Source organism: Gopherus evgoodei, chromosome 14, assembly GCF_007399415.2.
Source record: "Gopherus evgoodei ecotype Sinaloan lineage chromosome 14, rGopEvg1_v1.p, whole genome shotgun sequence".
Lineage (NCBI taxonomy): Eukaryota > Metazoa > Chordata > Testudines > Testudinidae > Gopherus > Gopherus evgoodei.
Window position 1 is genome coordinate 21722466 of NC_044335.1, and position 16984 is coordinate 21739449.

The 16984-nt window shown below is 50.6% G+C and overlaps 1 protein-coding gene across 4 annotated transcripts in view; it reads right to left on the bottom strand.

Moving 5' to 3' along the window:
* Positions 1-3765: 3765 nt before the first annotated feature.
* PLCG1 (phospholipase C gamma 1) overlaps positions 3766-16984 on the bottom strand; it is a 104394-nt gene continuing 91175 nt past the window's right edge. For 2 of the 4 annotated variants that reach the window (XM_030533418.1, XM_030533417.1), the window contains exons 26-32: positions 16186-16410; positions 15117-15265; positions 11774-11888; positions 9789-9950; positions 8583-8671; positions 6627-6802; positions 3766-5346 (exon numbers count right to left, since the gene is read on the bottom strand). In XM_030533418.1, coding sequence (XP_030389278.1) covers positions 5304-5346; positions 6627-6802; positions 8583-8671; positions 9789-9950; positions 11774-11888; positions 15117-15265; positions 16186-16410 — 959 coding nt within the window. In that variant the 3' untranslated portion in view covers positions 3766-5303. Of the gene's footprint in view, positions 5347-6626; positions 6806-8582; positions 8672-9788; positions 9951-11773; positions 11889-15116; positions 15266-16185; positions 16411-16984 lie in introns of all 4 variants that reach the window. The other 2 variants (XM_030533416.1, XM_030533415.1) reach the window with 1 other exon arrangement.

Genomic DNA, 16984 nt, shown 5'->3' on the forward strand with positions numbered 1-16984 from the left:
CAACTTAGTTCCTAGTTCCAGTTTCACAAGGGAGTCTTTGGGATAGCAGCTTGGTTAGTTAGTGCTTCATGTACAGAGGGCATTTGCAGCTGCCTGCATTTGAGTTACCTGCAGGTGTCCAGCCTAACAGGTGACTCTGTTAACAAGTTTGGTATTTGATCGTGAATTGGAAATATACTCCCCAAGCTGCATCCCTGTAACTCTTAGAAGTGTAGTGTTTGAATCAGACTTATCAGTACTAGTAGGTGGTCATGCAGAATCATAGAATATCAGGCTTGGAAGAGATCTCAGGAGATCATCTAGTCCAATCCCCTGCTCAAAGCAGGACCAAGCTCCAACTACATCATCCCAGCCAGAGCTTTGTCAAGCCTCACCTTAAAAACCTCTAAGGAAGGAGATTCCACCACCTCCCTAGGTAACCCAGTCCAGTGCTTCACCAGCTGCTTTCCCTTCCCTGCTGACCACTTGCTGCACAGCACAGCAAGGACTGGAACAGAAGAGAATATGCCCGATCGGATTGCTTTTGGGGGGCTAATACAGGCTGGAAAGGCTGGGGATAGCCAAATTGTGGAAAACTGAGAACAAGGAGTAAAATTAGGGGATACCATAGTGATGCCCCTGGTATAAAATAGCTGGAGAGGGATGGCTGTACAGCTGCTGCCCGATTTTCAAAGATATTGAGTATTGACAGTTCCCATTGACTTCAGCTAGAGCTGTGGACACTCAGCAATTCTGCAAATCGGGCCCGTAAATGAAGCCGAGTTCCAAACGTGGCACAGTGGGATGGACACAGCCCTATGACACTCCATGCTTGCTTAGCCTTGCTATAATGCAGCGATCTGCAGAGAGCTTGCACCTGATGTTTCAGTTATTTAAAGCAGAATGGTCTATCCCTTCTGCAGCAGCCTTTGTGTGTCATTTGCCAAGGCAAATGTTTTACAGCATGAGAATCAATCAGCAAAGGCAGGGCACAATGGCAGCTGTGGTATGAAACTGAATAGGTTGGGTATCTAGTTTAACAATGCTTATGTGATGGCATGACTTGCATTGAGAGGCACAGTGACAAGACACCACATTCTCTTGTATTTGCTGTTGGGGCCAGCTCTTGATCTATACATTCAGGAGGAGGAGGAGGATCTGGAAGGCTGAATAGCAGTTTCGTTTTTCCACACAGAGCAGCAATTCTTGATGATTGGAAACTTTAAAAACCTTTCCTCCAAATAAAGCTGGAACAACTGATCATAGAGCCTGACTAGAAGATGAAATGTTGTGGCTAAGTTCAGATGGTAAGAAGTTTTTCAGAACTTGGCACAGGTCAGCAGGTGAGAGATGGGAATACTGTACCTTCACATGGCTGTATTCATAGTTACAGTGATAGTGTTAAACTCATCTCTCCCTACTTCCCAGTGAAACCGTGTTTTAAATTTGTGAAACTAGTTCCTAAGACAGGGAACCCTATTGACCTAACCTCAAACATGTAAGCATCAGTTGAAGCTGCCAGCATGAAAAGGGGATTCAGTCACACGCTCTGCCAGGGTAGTTCCTGCTGTGTCCATTACTGCAATGGGATCTGCCAGGAATTTCAGACTAGCGCCACAAAAGCTGGAAAACAAACAGGAAAACAAATTAACTGAACTCTTCCAGATGCAGCAGAGATCTATTACACTTGTCCTCATTTCAGCAAAGAGCATACGGCGCCACTTGGTCACTGATTTGAAGGCTGGCCTTAAGCAAATCTCTCCTGTCCTGGTAGATGGATGGTAGTATCCATATGCTGTTCGCTGGTGCCAGTGAAGAGAGCAGGGTAGAAATCTTCTTGATAAAGTTGCACTTTTGCTCAGCCCCATCTGATTATTTTTGTTAGGAATTTTGTCAGGAATTTTTCACCCCCTGTAGGTAGCGCAGCACTAAAAGTCAGGCTTTGGGAACACGCTGCTTCTCATCAGACCACACAATCAACATATGGTGTCTTGTTTAAAATCATCCTGGTGCTGAGTGACCTGGGATTCTGTGTGGATTTATCCAAAGGAAACTAGAATTGGAGCTGCAATGGGACCTTTCGTAAGGGTAGCCTTGTGGCCAGGGACAGAGAAAAGGCTTGGCTGTCATCTTTGTATCTTTGTATAGGGGGTAGGGGAGGAGGGCAGGAGGGGGAGTTATTTTGGATTTTTTTTTAAGACCGTAATTAGGAGATTTAACATGGCACCTGCGTGAGAAGGTAGTTTTTACTTTTAATGAAGGTTTTAAAGAGAAAAACAAAGCTGCCTGTGACTGTGAGCTATAGTTATTACTAGTACTAGGGTCGCTTGTTCCTGTGATGGACTTTATATGCTCTTATTCTGTGGGTGAGAGCTCCCTGTAGCAACAGTGCCACTTCTGAGAAGTGAACCACAAGTTTCCCTTACTTTTGTATATGTGGAGAGGGGCGGGGGGAGCTTGCTTGTATAGTTTGGTGAAAAGAAATGAGACCTTTTCAGTTGTTCCTAAATAAAGAGCATAAAACATGAACAGGAGCGGCGTGGTGGTGTCTGTATCAGTTGGAATGGTGGGATTAAAGGGCCAGGCATGTTACCTTGCGCTTTGTCAAGAGCTGCTGCACAGCGGCTTTTTGTTACAACTCTCTTTTCAAAGCCAGTGGTTTGGGCCCGGTGAGGCGTCCTGCCCAGCTTTCAGCATGCGGAGTCCAACAGGGAGAGCGTGCCTGGTGGAACGGCAGCTGGGTCCTGAAGGGGGAAGCACACTTCTCAGAGGTAAGCCTCTAGGACAGATAACCTTCTGGAGTCCACAGGGATTTGGCTGTGCCAGACCATCTGGGGGCAAGGTCACTTCAGTCCTCTGCATCAGACACACACGCTTCCAGATTTATATCAGTAAAAATCGCCACTTAAATATAAAAGCAGCCATGACTTTCGATCTGCTGCCCCATTGTGTCACCAAAGCCAGAGACCTGATGGCTGACTGTAAATCAGCTTCCAGAGAGCACATGGGCAGGGACAGCCTTGAAGGCAGGAGAGGGGTGTCTGGGTTTTAGTTCACACTGATGTACCAGTTAGGATCATCCCAGCTAACAGCATTCAGTCTGCCTGCCTTCCAATCGCTAGTCTGTTCCGACAGGCAACGGGTTCTGAAACACGGGGTATTAAGGTAGTATGGGCCAGCGCTGATGCATCTGATTTGCCAGACTTTGTACCTCACAATCTCCTAACTCTTCTCCTCTTCTTAAAAACAAGAATCCATTGAGACACCAAGGTCTGCTTTGCCTTCAGTTCTGATGTCACCCCCTCCCAGCGAGTCTGGCTACTCCTGGGAGTTCAGTTTGCCCAACAGAGCATGAAGACACACATTGGCAGTGCCCAACGCCCAACAGCAATGCTGGTAAAGTCCCCCACATAGACTTAACAGAAAGTGATAGCTCCTGGGGCACATGGGAGGGTCTCAAACGCTCAAGGACTGCATTGGTCCATGGAATCGAATAACTTACGCATTGTGCACTCTGCCATCTCTCTGGAAGACAGCATGACAGAATTTCCTCAAGCAGTCTGGTCCAGGCTTTGCAGGATCCATATTCCTCTGCAGCCTTCCTAGGTGGCTCGCTCTACGTTCTCCCTGAATGTTTATCGCTGTTTCAGCTATTTGTCTGCACATGTGCTCGTTACAAGAACATACCAGGGCATATTAGGGTTTGCTTTACCATTTCTCCCTACCCAGCCCCCTCTGCACAAAACACAATGAGGAAAAAGTAAGTCAAGGACTTTTATTGGACATTCTGGTCTTTAAAAGAGTGACTTGAACACAAGCCTCAGGCTGAATGGGGAGTATGGCTCTTAAGTAACACGTCAAGAGCCAAACACAATATAGTGCAGTGCAGTAGAGCATACAGCCTGCCTCAGGAACTGTCGCATGGTCTGTTATCCTGCCTTGTCTTTCCACCCCCATGATAAATACAGTCCCTTTGGAAGCTTGGAATAACCTAAATTCAGGCCCCAGCCTAGAGAGCAGGTACGAGTTACTGTTGTGCAGTTGAGTAGCCATTTATCACTAGCCCTGGAGCGCTCTGTTTGGAAAAGGACACGTTCCCTCTGCAGATCATGCCAACACTCGGCCAGAGTTCTTCTTCCTCTCACTCTCAAAGAAAAGGCAAAGCTTTGCCACCTCCAAAATAAGAGTGGCAGGAACTTGTCTAAATCTCAGCTGGAGAAGCCACCAGTCAAAGCAGAATTTGCAACTGCCAGCTCCTAACCTAAAACAGAGCTACTCAGTCACAGGTTTCAGCAGCCTGGAGTGTTCCTTTAGAGGAAACCACCAGGCTGGTGGCTGCACACCAAATAGGAAGAAACTTCTGTGGAACTGCACCTGCTGCCAGCAGGGCTGAATTAGCCTCAGTACCTCATGTTGCTTCTCTGGTGAGCCTCGGCTTTCTGCACTCCATTTTCTTGCTACACCATCCATTGGGAGTCCACGGCACACGTTCCCTACCTGATGTGCAGTTTGGGCGACAGAGAGCGATAACCCACAGTCCTTCAGACCCGCTGCCTGAACTGTTTACAAGGCAACATGAAGGCAGGGAGAGCGCGCGAGCTCCAGGTCCGCCTGAAGGTGTAAAAGAGACTGCACGCAAAAACCACAGCTAGCTGCTGGCTTGACAGGCACTGAAGAGTGGCCACTAGCCCACAAGGTGCAGTGGAGCATGAACTCGGCAGCTAAGGCAAACCTCGAGAAAGTGGAGACGTTACACACTTAACACTGACTTTTTTTTATTGTAACTTAAAGCTAGAGGGGCCTTGTAAACTGAGTTTCACTACTGGGCCCAGAGGCAGAGGCTATACAGGTACTTTGATACAACAATAGGGCTGAGGTGCATCCCGCCTGGTTCTTAGGAAAGCACCTCCCTATGGGGGCATGTAAAAGGAGGAAGAAGAGGCAGGTCACTCAAGGGAGTGGGAAACATTTACATCGAGTTAATGCTGTAAAAAGCTTCCCTACCAGCTTCTGAGCAGGACCGGGATCTAGAATTCTCAGGATATAGGCTCAAAGGGAGTTTGTTTGATTATAGACACAGTTTTGTCTCCAGCTTTAATAGCTGACAGGCTATGCACATTAATACACTTCATTATGGGCTTGGTAGTAGAAGGTGGTTGGGTGGTGAGGTTTTTTTAATCTCTCCACTCACACACACACCAGCAGAGAAACTGGAAAAGCTGCCTGAAAGTAGGCCAAAGCAGTGACGTTTCCATAGAAACCAGTTCACAGCGTTCCGTGATAATCACAAGCACTATAGGTGCTTTTCAGCAGGTGAAGTGGGGCTAGACCCGGTTGTCCCCATTCACCCTGGTCCTTCGCAGTACCCTGCAGGGGAAGAGAGGAAAGGGGAGGGGCTTGAGATGAATTCTGCTGCAGAGACCTTAACAAGCAATTGTGCGCTACTTATAATCCCAGTCATTAAAAGGTCACCCGGCTCCAGCGCTAAGCCCTTAGGCGTCCATCTCAGAACTGCTAGATAGAGCTGGCTGAAACTTGTGTTTTGGGGTTTGAGAGACATTTCAGGTTTGAAATGTGGGCTGTGCCACGAATGAAACCTATTTTGCTGATGTTTCTTAGCAAATAGAAAATGTTGTCTCGGAAACACCAAAATCTTCTGGTTCCCAAACAAAACATGAAACTGATGTTCTTGTCAGTTTCATGGCTGCTAGTCACTCAATGTCTGTTTCATGGAGCTGCTGCTGGGGCTGCCAGGGTCTGTTGCTCTGGTGCAGCCCCATAATGTGGACTGGCCAGGAACCTTGGCTTCGAAACTCCTTGCCCAGGAGGCTCCATGGGCTGTGTGACTCTTGAGTGGGGCAGGTCGAGCCGGGAGTCTGGAAGCCCTGATGTCCTCAGCCCCAGGGCAGTCTGCATGGCTGGGCTTCCCCAAACCCTGTATGTATGCCAGTCCCAGGAATTCCAGGCTCCCAGCTTTACGGAAAGGAATCCTCAGACACTCAGGTTAAGCCAGGGCTCTCAGAGCTTTCAGGTTCTCAGCTCCCAGTCAGGATCCTGGCAGCTGGAGCATAGCTTGCCCTGAGAGCCCCAGTCCCTCCTCGCTTAGTGTTAAATAGGGTGAGGACTTCCTTCCTGCCCCAGAGCGTGAATGGCAACCTGTGAGATACACACCTGTCTTGCAGGCCAGGACTCTGCAGATGAACCTCGCTCATCCACCCTTCAATATGAAATACAGGCGCTTTGCAGGTACCTGACGCATCAGGGTGGGCAGAGAAGTTGCATTGCACACTGGGCAGGTGGGGAGTGTGCTGCAACAGCCCTGACACAGGGCCTACATTATGACAACAGGCTTGAGTGCCTCTCCATGAATGGTAGGATGTCCCCCTGCCTTAGCTCTGCCACTAAACCAAACCTCTCACTACATCACTACCATGGACTCCTGGTAACTGTCTCCATGGGCTGTTGAGATCAGAAAGCTTACATTCAGACAGCATCACAGGGAGACGATAAGGAAAACTGACGACTAGGCAATAGAAGCTGCACTGATTAAAATCAAGGGTAGCTTGGATCCAAGGCCATGCTTGGTTTGCATTACAGGAGCTCAAGGTAGAGAGAACAAGTCCCTTTCCAAAACTCCACTGCGTTACCTTCGCTCTCGGCTGTCAAAATGGTCCGCTAGCTGCTCCCGGAAATCCTCAAATGGCTGTTGGTAGCGGGCGTCGAAGGACCCTTCCCGGGCTCGGTTTGTCAGGAGCTGACTTGAAGGGTCTCCTGTCCGTTCTCGGAGGGCTGAGGCACCGAAGAGGTTAATTTCTCCATTTTCCTGCTTGAATCAGAAACAAGGGGAAGTGATTTTTAAAGCACTGCACTGGGACTGCATGCACATTCTCTACCAAGGTAACAGTGCTGCAAGGAACCAGAACTGTCTGTGTAGTTGTGCAAACACAAAGATGGTGTGAACAAGTCAGATGTGCAATGAGCATGCAATTGTGCGCTGATGCTCTTTAGACATCTGCCCCAGTTTTAACAGACAAACATTGGCTTTAGGGCAAGATTTTGTTTTTTAAGAGACCTTCTGCATTACCAACCCTTCAGGCAAAACTTGTTCATGACAGAACTACATGAACCAGCCCAACTGAGATGAAGATATCAGCCTCTCTCCCTCTCCTCTCGCCCAGAGAGAGTATGTTTAGAAACCGACATCTCCTGGGCCTGGAAGCTAGAACTATACCTGCTCGGACGGGTGGTCTAGTATGAGGATCCAATGAAAACCAAGTGCAGCACAGGTAGGTGTGGTCAAGCTCAGGAATGGCGCCAGAGTTTCTGGCGCCCTAGGCAGAATTCAGGAGTCGGCATTTTGTGCGTTCCCCACGGGGTGCACGGGAGCTTCCAGTTCCACTCCCATCGCGCCGCCGAAGAAGGACCCTCTGCCGAAATGCCGCAGGCGACAGTGGCAGTCATTGAGCTGCTCAACTGCCTGCCGCTGTTTTCTGCGGCATGTCGGCAGAAGGTCCTTCTTCAGCGGCGCAAGGGGAGCGGAACCGGAAGCTCCCGTGCGCCCCGTGGGGGAGCACACAAAATGCCACCCCCTGAATCCTGGAGCCCTAGGCGACCGCCTAGGGTCGCCTAATAGAAGTGCCGGCCCTGTTCAAGCTTCATCCCCAGAGCTCTGCTCATCCCTGCCTCACCCCACTAGGATAAAACCAGCTCAGGCAATGCCCCAGAGGGGCCCACAATGTGCCATGCTTGTCTCCTGAGCAGAGGCTGCCAGTTATTCCCAGCTGTGTGGTGGGTTTCTTACAGGGACCAGCTTGGAAAAACCAAGCTGCTTTTTTGTGAGAGACTAGGGTGATGTTCTGGGCTAATGAATGACACCTCTGGAGTCTTTAGAATGGAGGAGGCCATTCAAAATCCTGCTTGTGCCACTGAGCAGCAGGCGTGGCAGAGAAAGCAGTAGGCTCTTTAACAATCGCCAAGAGGTTGGGACCTCATCTTTAAGAGCCACCCAGGAGATAGCATCTCCAGCACGGAGGGCGGGTCAGTGCTGCCTCACAGCGGGCAGTGCCACCCCGCTTCCTGGAGTGCCAAGCTGTTCAACAGAGGTTTCTCCTCCAAGCACAGACCAGACTTACCCTGGCTTAGATGGGAGATCTGATGAGATGGGAAGCTCAGGTTGTGAAGTAAGATTAGTAAGGTGGTGAGGAAACAATGAATTACAGTCTCACTTAAGAGTGTGTGTACACTGCAGTCAGAGGTGTGAGTGCAGCATGGGCAGACAAACTTGAGCTAGCTTTGATCTAGCTAGCCCAAGTGACAAGAGCAGCGAAGAGGTGACTAGCTGCTTGAGTGCATAATGAGGGTGCAGGGTGGCCTTGTACATCTGTGCTGCTGCGGTTTCGCTGCTGCTATCGGAGCTAGCTAGATCAAAGCCAGCTCAGGTACATCTCCTCGTGCTGCAATCACATCTCTCACTGCACTGCAGATTTACCCTTAGTCATCAGGGGAGCTCAAAGCCTTCTGGACCAACCAGCCCTTGGTTTCTAAGCCCAATGTATCTGCTCTCCTGTGTTGCAGAGGAGGACGACCAAGTGGACCAGCCTTACCTTGCCAGGGAAGATCTCTATTTTAACAAGCAGGGAGGCCAACTCCAGGTTCTCGCTGTAGTTGTTCTTCAACGGCACAGCTCTGTACCCTGATACAAAGAGAGCACAACTGTTACTGAGAGAAACCCAGGGGAGGGCTGGCTAACGGGGGCCATGCACAGCACAAGTGAAGCTTCATGCACGTGGCCATGCCCTACCGTGCACACACCTGCTTGCTCTAGTCAGCACAAAGCAGATGGGGCAGTTCTAACACACCTCTGTGCAGAGGAGCCAGCACTACGTCTGTGCCCACTTAATCCTTAGGTTGAGACTGTCAATGAAGCTTGAGTGGTGTAGAGGCTTCATGCTGGCCCTCGGCATATGAGGTGAAATTCATCGATTTTAGGGCCTGAAGGGACTGTCTGACCTTCTAGTGTGACCTGCACAGCACAGACCAGAGGCCCTCACCCACTATTTCCTGCATCAAGCCCATAATTGTTGTCTGAGTTACAACATCCCTTGTAGAAAGGCATCCCCGTCTGGATTTAAAGATTGCAAGGGATGCAGAGTCTGCCATGTCCCTAGTTTCGTGGTTCCAATGGGTAAATACCTCTGTTAAATGGCCAGCTTATTTCTAGTCTGAATGTGCCTAACTTCAGCTTCCAGCCAGTGGATCTGATTAGGCATTTTCCTGCCGGATTAAAAAGCTGCCTACTACCCGAAAAGCTCTTCCCCATTTCAAGCCCTGTGAGCATGACCCAAGGCAATGATGGGTGTTTGTTGTACCCAGGCCACAGAAGTAAATTGAAGGGATGCCGGGCCTCACCCTTCCCCCATTGCCCTCCTGAACCCAGAAACCAAATAACTGTTACATCCCTAAAGGGAGCAGGGCACCAGCAGAGCCCTCCACACAATATGCAGTTAAGAGGCTAGGAGAGCAAAGCTCCCTCTGTTGGTTGCATCCCACTTGCAGCAGAATCCTAGTGGTTTCCTATATAGGAGGGTTTGGATGCAACCCAGAAAGTGGGTGAGTTGATGGACCTGGAGCAAAGACTGTGGGCCTATGCCATCCCCAGATGGTGACTAGGGGTCTTAGGGACAGAGGGGCAAATCAGGCGGGATGTGAGCCCTGTGTTCTGCCATGCTGCCGACCCACCCTGAGACAGGTTCTCCTGCCACAAAGTCTGCGTGACAGCAGGAAGGACACATAAGCGCATGCAGCTTTACCTGTCTTCAGGCCTTTCACTGGGAACGTGGCCTGCGCCAAGAAATTCTCGTCACTGAACATGTCCTCCTCATATACCACGAAGCGCAGGAAGGCGAAGTCGGGGTTGCTGACCTGGAAATTGAAGGTCTTCTGCGACCAGAGGGGGTTCAGGCCATTGTCCGCTATTTAAAAGAACAATCAAACCATCAAACACCAGCCCCAACATTCCCTTTGCTGCAGGATGGAGCTTCCCCACGGCTTCTCCCCATTTGATTTCTCAGAAAAATTTACTTGAAGTCTGGCTCATTTAGTGTCTGGAGTGAACGCTGGAAACTGTTCCCTTCCAGAAATCTTGTTTCCTTTGGCACCTACAAATCTAACAACAATTGTCCAGGAGCTCTGGGCTTTGAGCTCTCTATTTGTACAGCACCTAGCACAACAGAGTCTTTGCTCAGAACTGAGACTTCTAGGTACCACGACAATACAGCTTTCCTTTCCAGCTGGCCTTGCAGTTAGCTCCTACCTGTATATTCAGGACATGAAATCAAAACATAAGAAATAACAACCAGAGTCACCTTTGCTTGTAGAGTAGCCTCAAAAGAAAGTAGCCAGCAGCAGAAGAGAGGTTCTCAAAGCTATTTATGAGCATTCATTAATCAATCTGCTCAGTCATGCAGCTCAGCATTATAAACCTCAGAGGGAAACTGAGGCACAGACAGCTCAAGTGATTTGCCCCCTTTCATGCCTCAAGTCCATGGCACAACAGGGAGTGAACCCAGGACAGTGGACACCCACTCCCCTGCCGTAATGGTTAAACCAACATTCCTTCACACATCCTTCGATGTTACGGCACAAAGTTCAAAACCCTGTCACTGCGCCTTGGAGTGAGACTAGTCCAGCAAACTTGCCATTCAACCCTCAGTTCTACATGAGCTACAAACAGCAAATCATTCAAAGAGTCTCCGAGCAGCCCAGCATGCCTTGAGGCGAGGAAGAATTCTTGTAACTCTTCCCTCAGGAGAACAAGCGCCTGCAATGTGGCATGGTTACATTCTTTGGAGGGACAATGTCAACTGGAATTCTTTAATGTTGGCCCCTTAAAAATATATCCATTTTCTGACCGTGCCCCCCCCCCCTTTAAATAGCAAGTACTAGAATTAAAAGATATCCCTTCAAAGGGAACATAGATAAGGATTTCTGCTCCTCTGATGGAGGTTTCTTCGGATCTTTTTAGCCAGAGGGGAAAGTGAGTAGCGGTGAATTTCATCCCAGCTGTCTATAAAGGGGAAAACCATGAAAATGACTATTGCCGAGATGCTGTCAAATACCCAGAGGAAACACACTGAAACAACAGAGAAATTGTGGGGAGGGGGGGAGGGTGTTGCTAGCTTCTTTCATTTACAGTCTTGGTCTCTAGAGGAACTGTGGTATTTGCAGGTGGAAAAGTGCTTCTCACATTGACGTCCTCCATTAGCACTCAGCTCACACCATGCAGTACCGGAACAAAGCCCCTGCTTGGCTCAATGAAGCTTTGAGCTATTTGCAGGGTGTGCAGCGCTGCTCACCACATCAAACAGCGCCCACAGTACATTCAGGACTAATGTTCAGCATGAGCTGGCTCCATGCCTGCAGGCTCAAGGGTGAGAGCCGCAATAAAGTGCGTGTGAGCAGGGGGCAGGCAGAGGCAGCTAACATGAGGCAAGATCCTGGTGAAGAGTGGCAGGTCTATGTACAGACTGTGGAGAAGCCTAGCCTAAGTCCTGTTAAAACTGCGAAGTGCTGGGTCTTCCCGAGGAATTTCCCCCATGTTCGCTAACACACTATTTTCCCCTAGTGAGGATGCATGCCCAAGTGTCAAATCATACACCAGGATCAATGGGAAGGGAAACCGTTTACAAACAAAGCAAAGCACATTCTACCAGGGGCTCCCTTTTCGCTGGCACAAACTGCACCCGAGACGTTTTTCGCCCATGGCTCCATTGGGAGAGCCAACCCCGGTACTCACCCACGATCTCCGTCTTCTGTTTGGCATTGTCGTACTCCGCTCCAGACACCTCGACCTCCACAAATGGGCAAACGATCCCCCTCCCATTTTTGGGAAGATGTCGTGCCCCAAGGATCTAGAAAAAAGAAGAAAGCATTTGTGGTAATGATGAGAATGGAAAATTGCCTTCTGACCTGTGAATTTTCTAACACCCACCCTGTCTGACAATCTGTACTGCAGGGTGCTCCCCCTCCCACTGCAAGCAGGAAGCAGAACCAAGATTGACAGCCAGCCCAGAGGCAGGACCACCCTCTGCAGAACCCCAGAATGACAGCTTCCAAAGCTGAACATTATTAATTGCATATACCAATATGTCACCTACCATGGGAACCTGTAATAGAGCCCTAGGGAATAGACCAATATTCCCTTATGCAAACATGCATGTTCCATGCTAATGTGGAAAAACAGAGAACAGAAGCATCAACTTGAATTCTCGAAGTGAATCCTTCTCCAGGTGGGCCAGATTGTCAAACAGGGAAAGTGTTAGAAGGAAAATTCACAAGTAAGAGGGAATGTTTTCCCTCTTCTCCCTCACCCCTCTGTTCAACATGCTGCATTGTGGGATGTGCTAAGTAGTTCTCAGCCCTAGACTGAGAGGATTAAAACAATGTGCTGAGCCTGGATTACTACTGGGGATGCACATTCAGAAGTACCCTGGTCCCGAAGCCGCATCTGAAGAAGAAAGGACATCACCATCGTAGTGTTTTGTGAACGCTGATGGCCATGTAGCTGCCTGCCAGACCTTTCTGCCCAAGAGGTCACTGAACCCCTCGGGGAGTGGACTCTAATGCTGTCTGGTGGACTCACTCCAGAGGCTCTGTCGTCTTTGACAATATATGCCTTGTTTGTTGTGGAGGAGTTAGAGCCTCTTTCCCTTTGGCAGTGATACAAGATGAAAGGTGCTGTGGACCGCCGATAAGGCTCCATGTGCTTGAGGAAGATTTTGAGTGCTCTCCTGACCTCCGATATAGGCCATTCAGTCTCCTAGGGATGCTTGGTATTGGGGCAGAAAGACAGCAATCTGCAGGAAACTTGCGGGTTCTCCAGTGGAGCGGCCCTGGCTCCAGGCTGGCTGTCCAGTGCTGCCCTGCCTCCAACCCGCAGGGAGAGGGGCACAGTATGACTGTTTGACATGGAGGGGTAGGAATAAATGGATTGACGTGGAGTGGGGAGAGAACAACTCTGTTCCCCTGCACATCTCGCTCAGGATCACAGCAAACTTTACTGAATACATCCCTGAACAGCAGGATCAGCTCTATTGCCAGTCCAGAAGACATATCCCCATTACACACACGGGGGAGAATGTGGCACATGGGCTAAAGTCACGCAGAGAGCCAAGGACACAACCTAAGTGTCTCGCCTCCCAGCCCCATTCACTGAAGCCACACGTCCTTCCTTTTTCATTCGACTGCTTGGCTTTATCCTGTATTAGCCAATTCAGAACCACCAGCTTGGAGTGGATGACCAAGGCCCCCTTACTGGGGAAGCCATCGTGCCTTACTGGTACAACAGATTGAAGGCAACCTTTCCCCAGTGCACCTGATCCGTACAGCAGTAACTATCCCCCAGGAATGGAAACTCCTTTTAGACACCACATGGCATCAGGAGGTCTTTGCTAGGGAATGATGTAATATTATTATAGCTAAATCCTTAAGGACAAAGGACACAGTGTCAGATGCCTTCACCCTGTAACAGGCCATCATCAGCTCAAGCAGCATGCAGGGAGGGATACCATCATGGAAGCCATGCCTGAGGTGACCCCACCTTCCCTGTGAATAGATCTCTCGCTGGCTCTGACGGACAGTAGATCTGTTAACTCCTGTGGGCATCAACCCTCCGGGACCCAGCTTCTCTTCAGCCCCAAGGGGAATCCTCTCACTACCATGAAATGTCTGAGAAAGTGAAATTGGTACCACCTCTTACCCTCAATATGTCTGATCCCTGCTGGGCCTCAGACCTGCCCCAGGGAGTAGCTGGGCCAGTGAGTTAACAGGCACCACTCTGTGCCTCAGTTTCCCCACCTACAATGGGGATAACGATACCGACCTCCTTCATAAAATGCTTTGAGAGCTACAGAAGGCTAGCACTACAGTATGTGGGAACGGGGGGTATTACTGCAGACAGGTCACTGCACTTCCAGGAGGGCTGCCTATGCTAGCATCAGGCTGCCGTTAAGAGAGCAGGGGTAAAAATCCTGGCCCTAATGGAGTCAATAGCAAAATCTCATTGACTGATTTCAATGGAGCTAGGATTACACCCCAGATGTTAAAACCACTAGGCTGTGTGACTGCAACACTTCGCAGGAAGGCAGCTGGGATTTAGTCCTAAATTCTTTTGAGTCCCTGCTCTCTGAGAAGCTGCCTCTCTCCCCCCTGTGCAGTACCCTGGCAGTAGAGATCAGCTGAGCCCTGCATGCCTCCCTTGATCTTTGTTAACCTTCAGGTCACACCACGAAGCTAGTCTACTTCCCCAGGCTCCTGGGGGGCTTTTCTTCAACTGAGGGGAAGAGAAAAACTTGCTTCGGGTTGCTTGGGAAAGATCTTTATAGCAGGGGGAATCAGTTCATGTCTTGCACTACAATTTTCGCAGGCCTGGAGCAAGGGGCTATTGTGTTTTAAATCAACCTTAACGAACCACCTGAGAGAGCACCACTTTGGCTGCAAGTCGTGTGCGTGCGCATGCGTTTTCCCTCCCTCACATACACTTATAATTGAAGCCGGAATCACACTGGTGATTGGATAGCAACTGTCCTAGGACTATGTGGTCCTGCGGGGGCAGAGCACCACCTGCTGGTGACAGAAGATGGTCATTTTTCTCCTCTCGTCCTCCCTGACAATTCCAGGGGGTGTTTCATCCTCTTCTGTCTTATGCTTCCAAGCAAATTCCTACCACTAGACTCAAGGCAGCATACCGCATCTGGGCTTGGTTCTGGGTCAAGCTTTGTTGAGTATTAACGCGGGTATTAACGGGGCCAAGACAAAGCATCCCCAATAAAGAGCACGTGATATTCTGAGTGAGAAGATGCCAGAGGCTGACAGGCCTAGGGGAGGAACATAATTCTCTACCAGTGTCCCCAGGTAGGACTAAAAGGGCTGATTCCACATGCCTCTCCCACACAGTCAGCCAGGCCCCTCACCTCCCAGCAAGGGCTCAGACAAACCAGGAACAGAGCTGTTGGCAGATGTCCTCTGCTCCCCCCACACAATAGGGGTGGGGCACTCAAGGGGATCGCAGCAGGGACAGCCATTCCCTTCGTAAGGGGAAAGGTAACCAGGTGACGGCAGGGCTGCAGGCCAGTACAAACCTCGATGGAGATCGAGAGCGGCTCCAGCCCGCGCACCGTGCTCTTGTCAAAGGGGTCGAAGAGGTCATCCCGCATGTTGGCCGGCTGCAACACGTACCCACACTGGCCGCCGGACATGAACAGGGCCTGGTTCATCTGCATGGGCTTGTCTGAGAAAGACAGGCAGGGAGTGATCGCTTCAACATGGGCTGGCAGTCACGATGAGAGAAGTTACTGGAGTGCACAATTCATTGTCCTGGCACCGGGACAGGCTCTGTCTCTACAGGGCACTGTATGGTATGTCACCCAGCCTAGGACCTTCTCCACCTCTTCCCTTCCCAGGCGTGGTACATCACACACCATTTGCCCCAATGTCCAGTTTCCCCTGTTTAACTCCATCCCGTTCCTGCCGGGTATCCCCTCCTGTAGCACCCTAGCGCAGTGGTTCCTAACCTGTAGGCCGCAGACCCCTGGGGGTCCACAGATGATGTCTAAGGTTTCCAAAGGGCAGCACCTCCATTTGAAATTTTTTAGGGGCCTGCAAAATGAAAAAAGGTTGAGAACCACTGCCCTAGAGGATCCCCTGCCACCCCCTAAATACCTATAGGCTTCCACCTCCAGTGCACCCATTGCAACGCAGGCCCTCACTCATTCCATCTCTCCCCATCGGTCTGTCCTTGCAGCCCTCTGCATTTCTGTTGCTGTTCCCTATGCAGGGGATCAGTGTCCCTCCAGTAACTTGGGGCCTGGGACTGAGGGCCAGGATCGCATGCTGTGCTAGAGAGGGAGGTTCTCTGCCCCCGGGAGGAATGAAGCCCCTCTGCCTGCAATGGAATGGGCCAGATGGGCTGCAAGTGGAGTCTCACCTACACCAGGCTCAGGTGTCAGTGATCGCAGGGGGCATTGTGTGCTAGTGACGCTGTGTGTCCTGAAGCTTATGGGAGGGGCAAGTGGCTGGGTGGGACTGACCTTCGACACAGGGATCAGGCTGTGACTCCTCAGGGAGGGGGGTTTGGCAGGGCACCTTTAACTGGGAGCTCTGTGTGGCACCCAAGCTCTGCCTCCCTCCCTCCCAGCAGGCAGCTCTCACCTGGGGTCTGGAAGTTGAGCGCCACGAGCTGGCTGCCACAGATCCACATGGGCAGGGGGTCGTAGTTGGAGGAGTCGAGGCGCTGGCCCTTGGGGTAGATGCGGGAGAGCTGCAGCCGGTTGTACTGCAGGAACTTCTTGCCTTTGATCTTGTTGACATACTTCTCTGCCTTGGTCTCGGGGAAGGACGACATGTCCCTGTAGCAGGCCCTTTCTGTGCCAATCTCTGCCAGGAGACACGGAGCAGTCATTCATCACGCAGGAGCTCCATCGCCCCTGGACAAGGCTGGGTGAGCTGCTCCCACCTCCAAGAGATCACCAGGGTTTGCGTTCCCCTTTCCACCTGCAAGCTGACTCCCTGGCACAGGCCTCTTCAGCGTGTGACTAGCAAATACCCTGCAGTTGATTGGGGCGGGGGGGGGGGGGACTGTCCGAATCCAAGCCCGCCCCCTGCCTAAGCTGGACCACTGCCCCCTCCTCCAGCCCCTGCTCTAGACACTCTCCTGGTCCTCCCCATGCCTTCCCTTAGGGAATCTGTGGCCACACAGCTCTTCCCTCCACTAACCCTGATCTAGATTTGAGATGCTTCTGGGCATCCTCTAGAGCCCTCCACCTGCTATCCCCCAGGGCAAGGGTTCTCAAACTGGGAGTCGGACCCCTCAGGGGGTCGCAAGGCTATTACATGAGGGGTCGCGAGCTGTCAGCCTCTACCCCAAACCCCGCTTTGCCTCCAGCATTTATAATGGTGTGAAATATATTAAAAAGGGTGTTAATTTATTGGGGGGGTGGTCATACTCAGA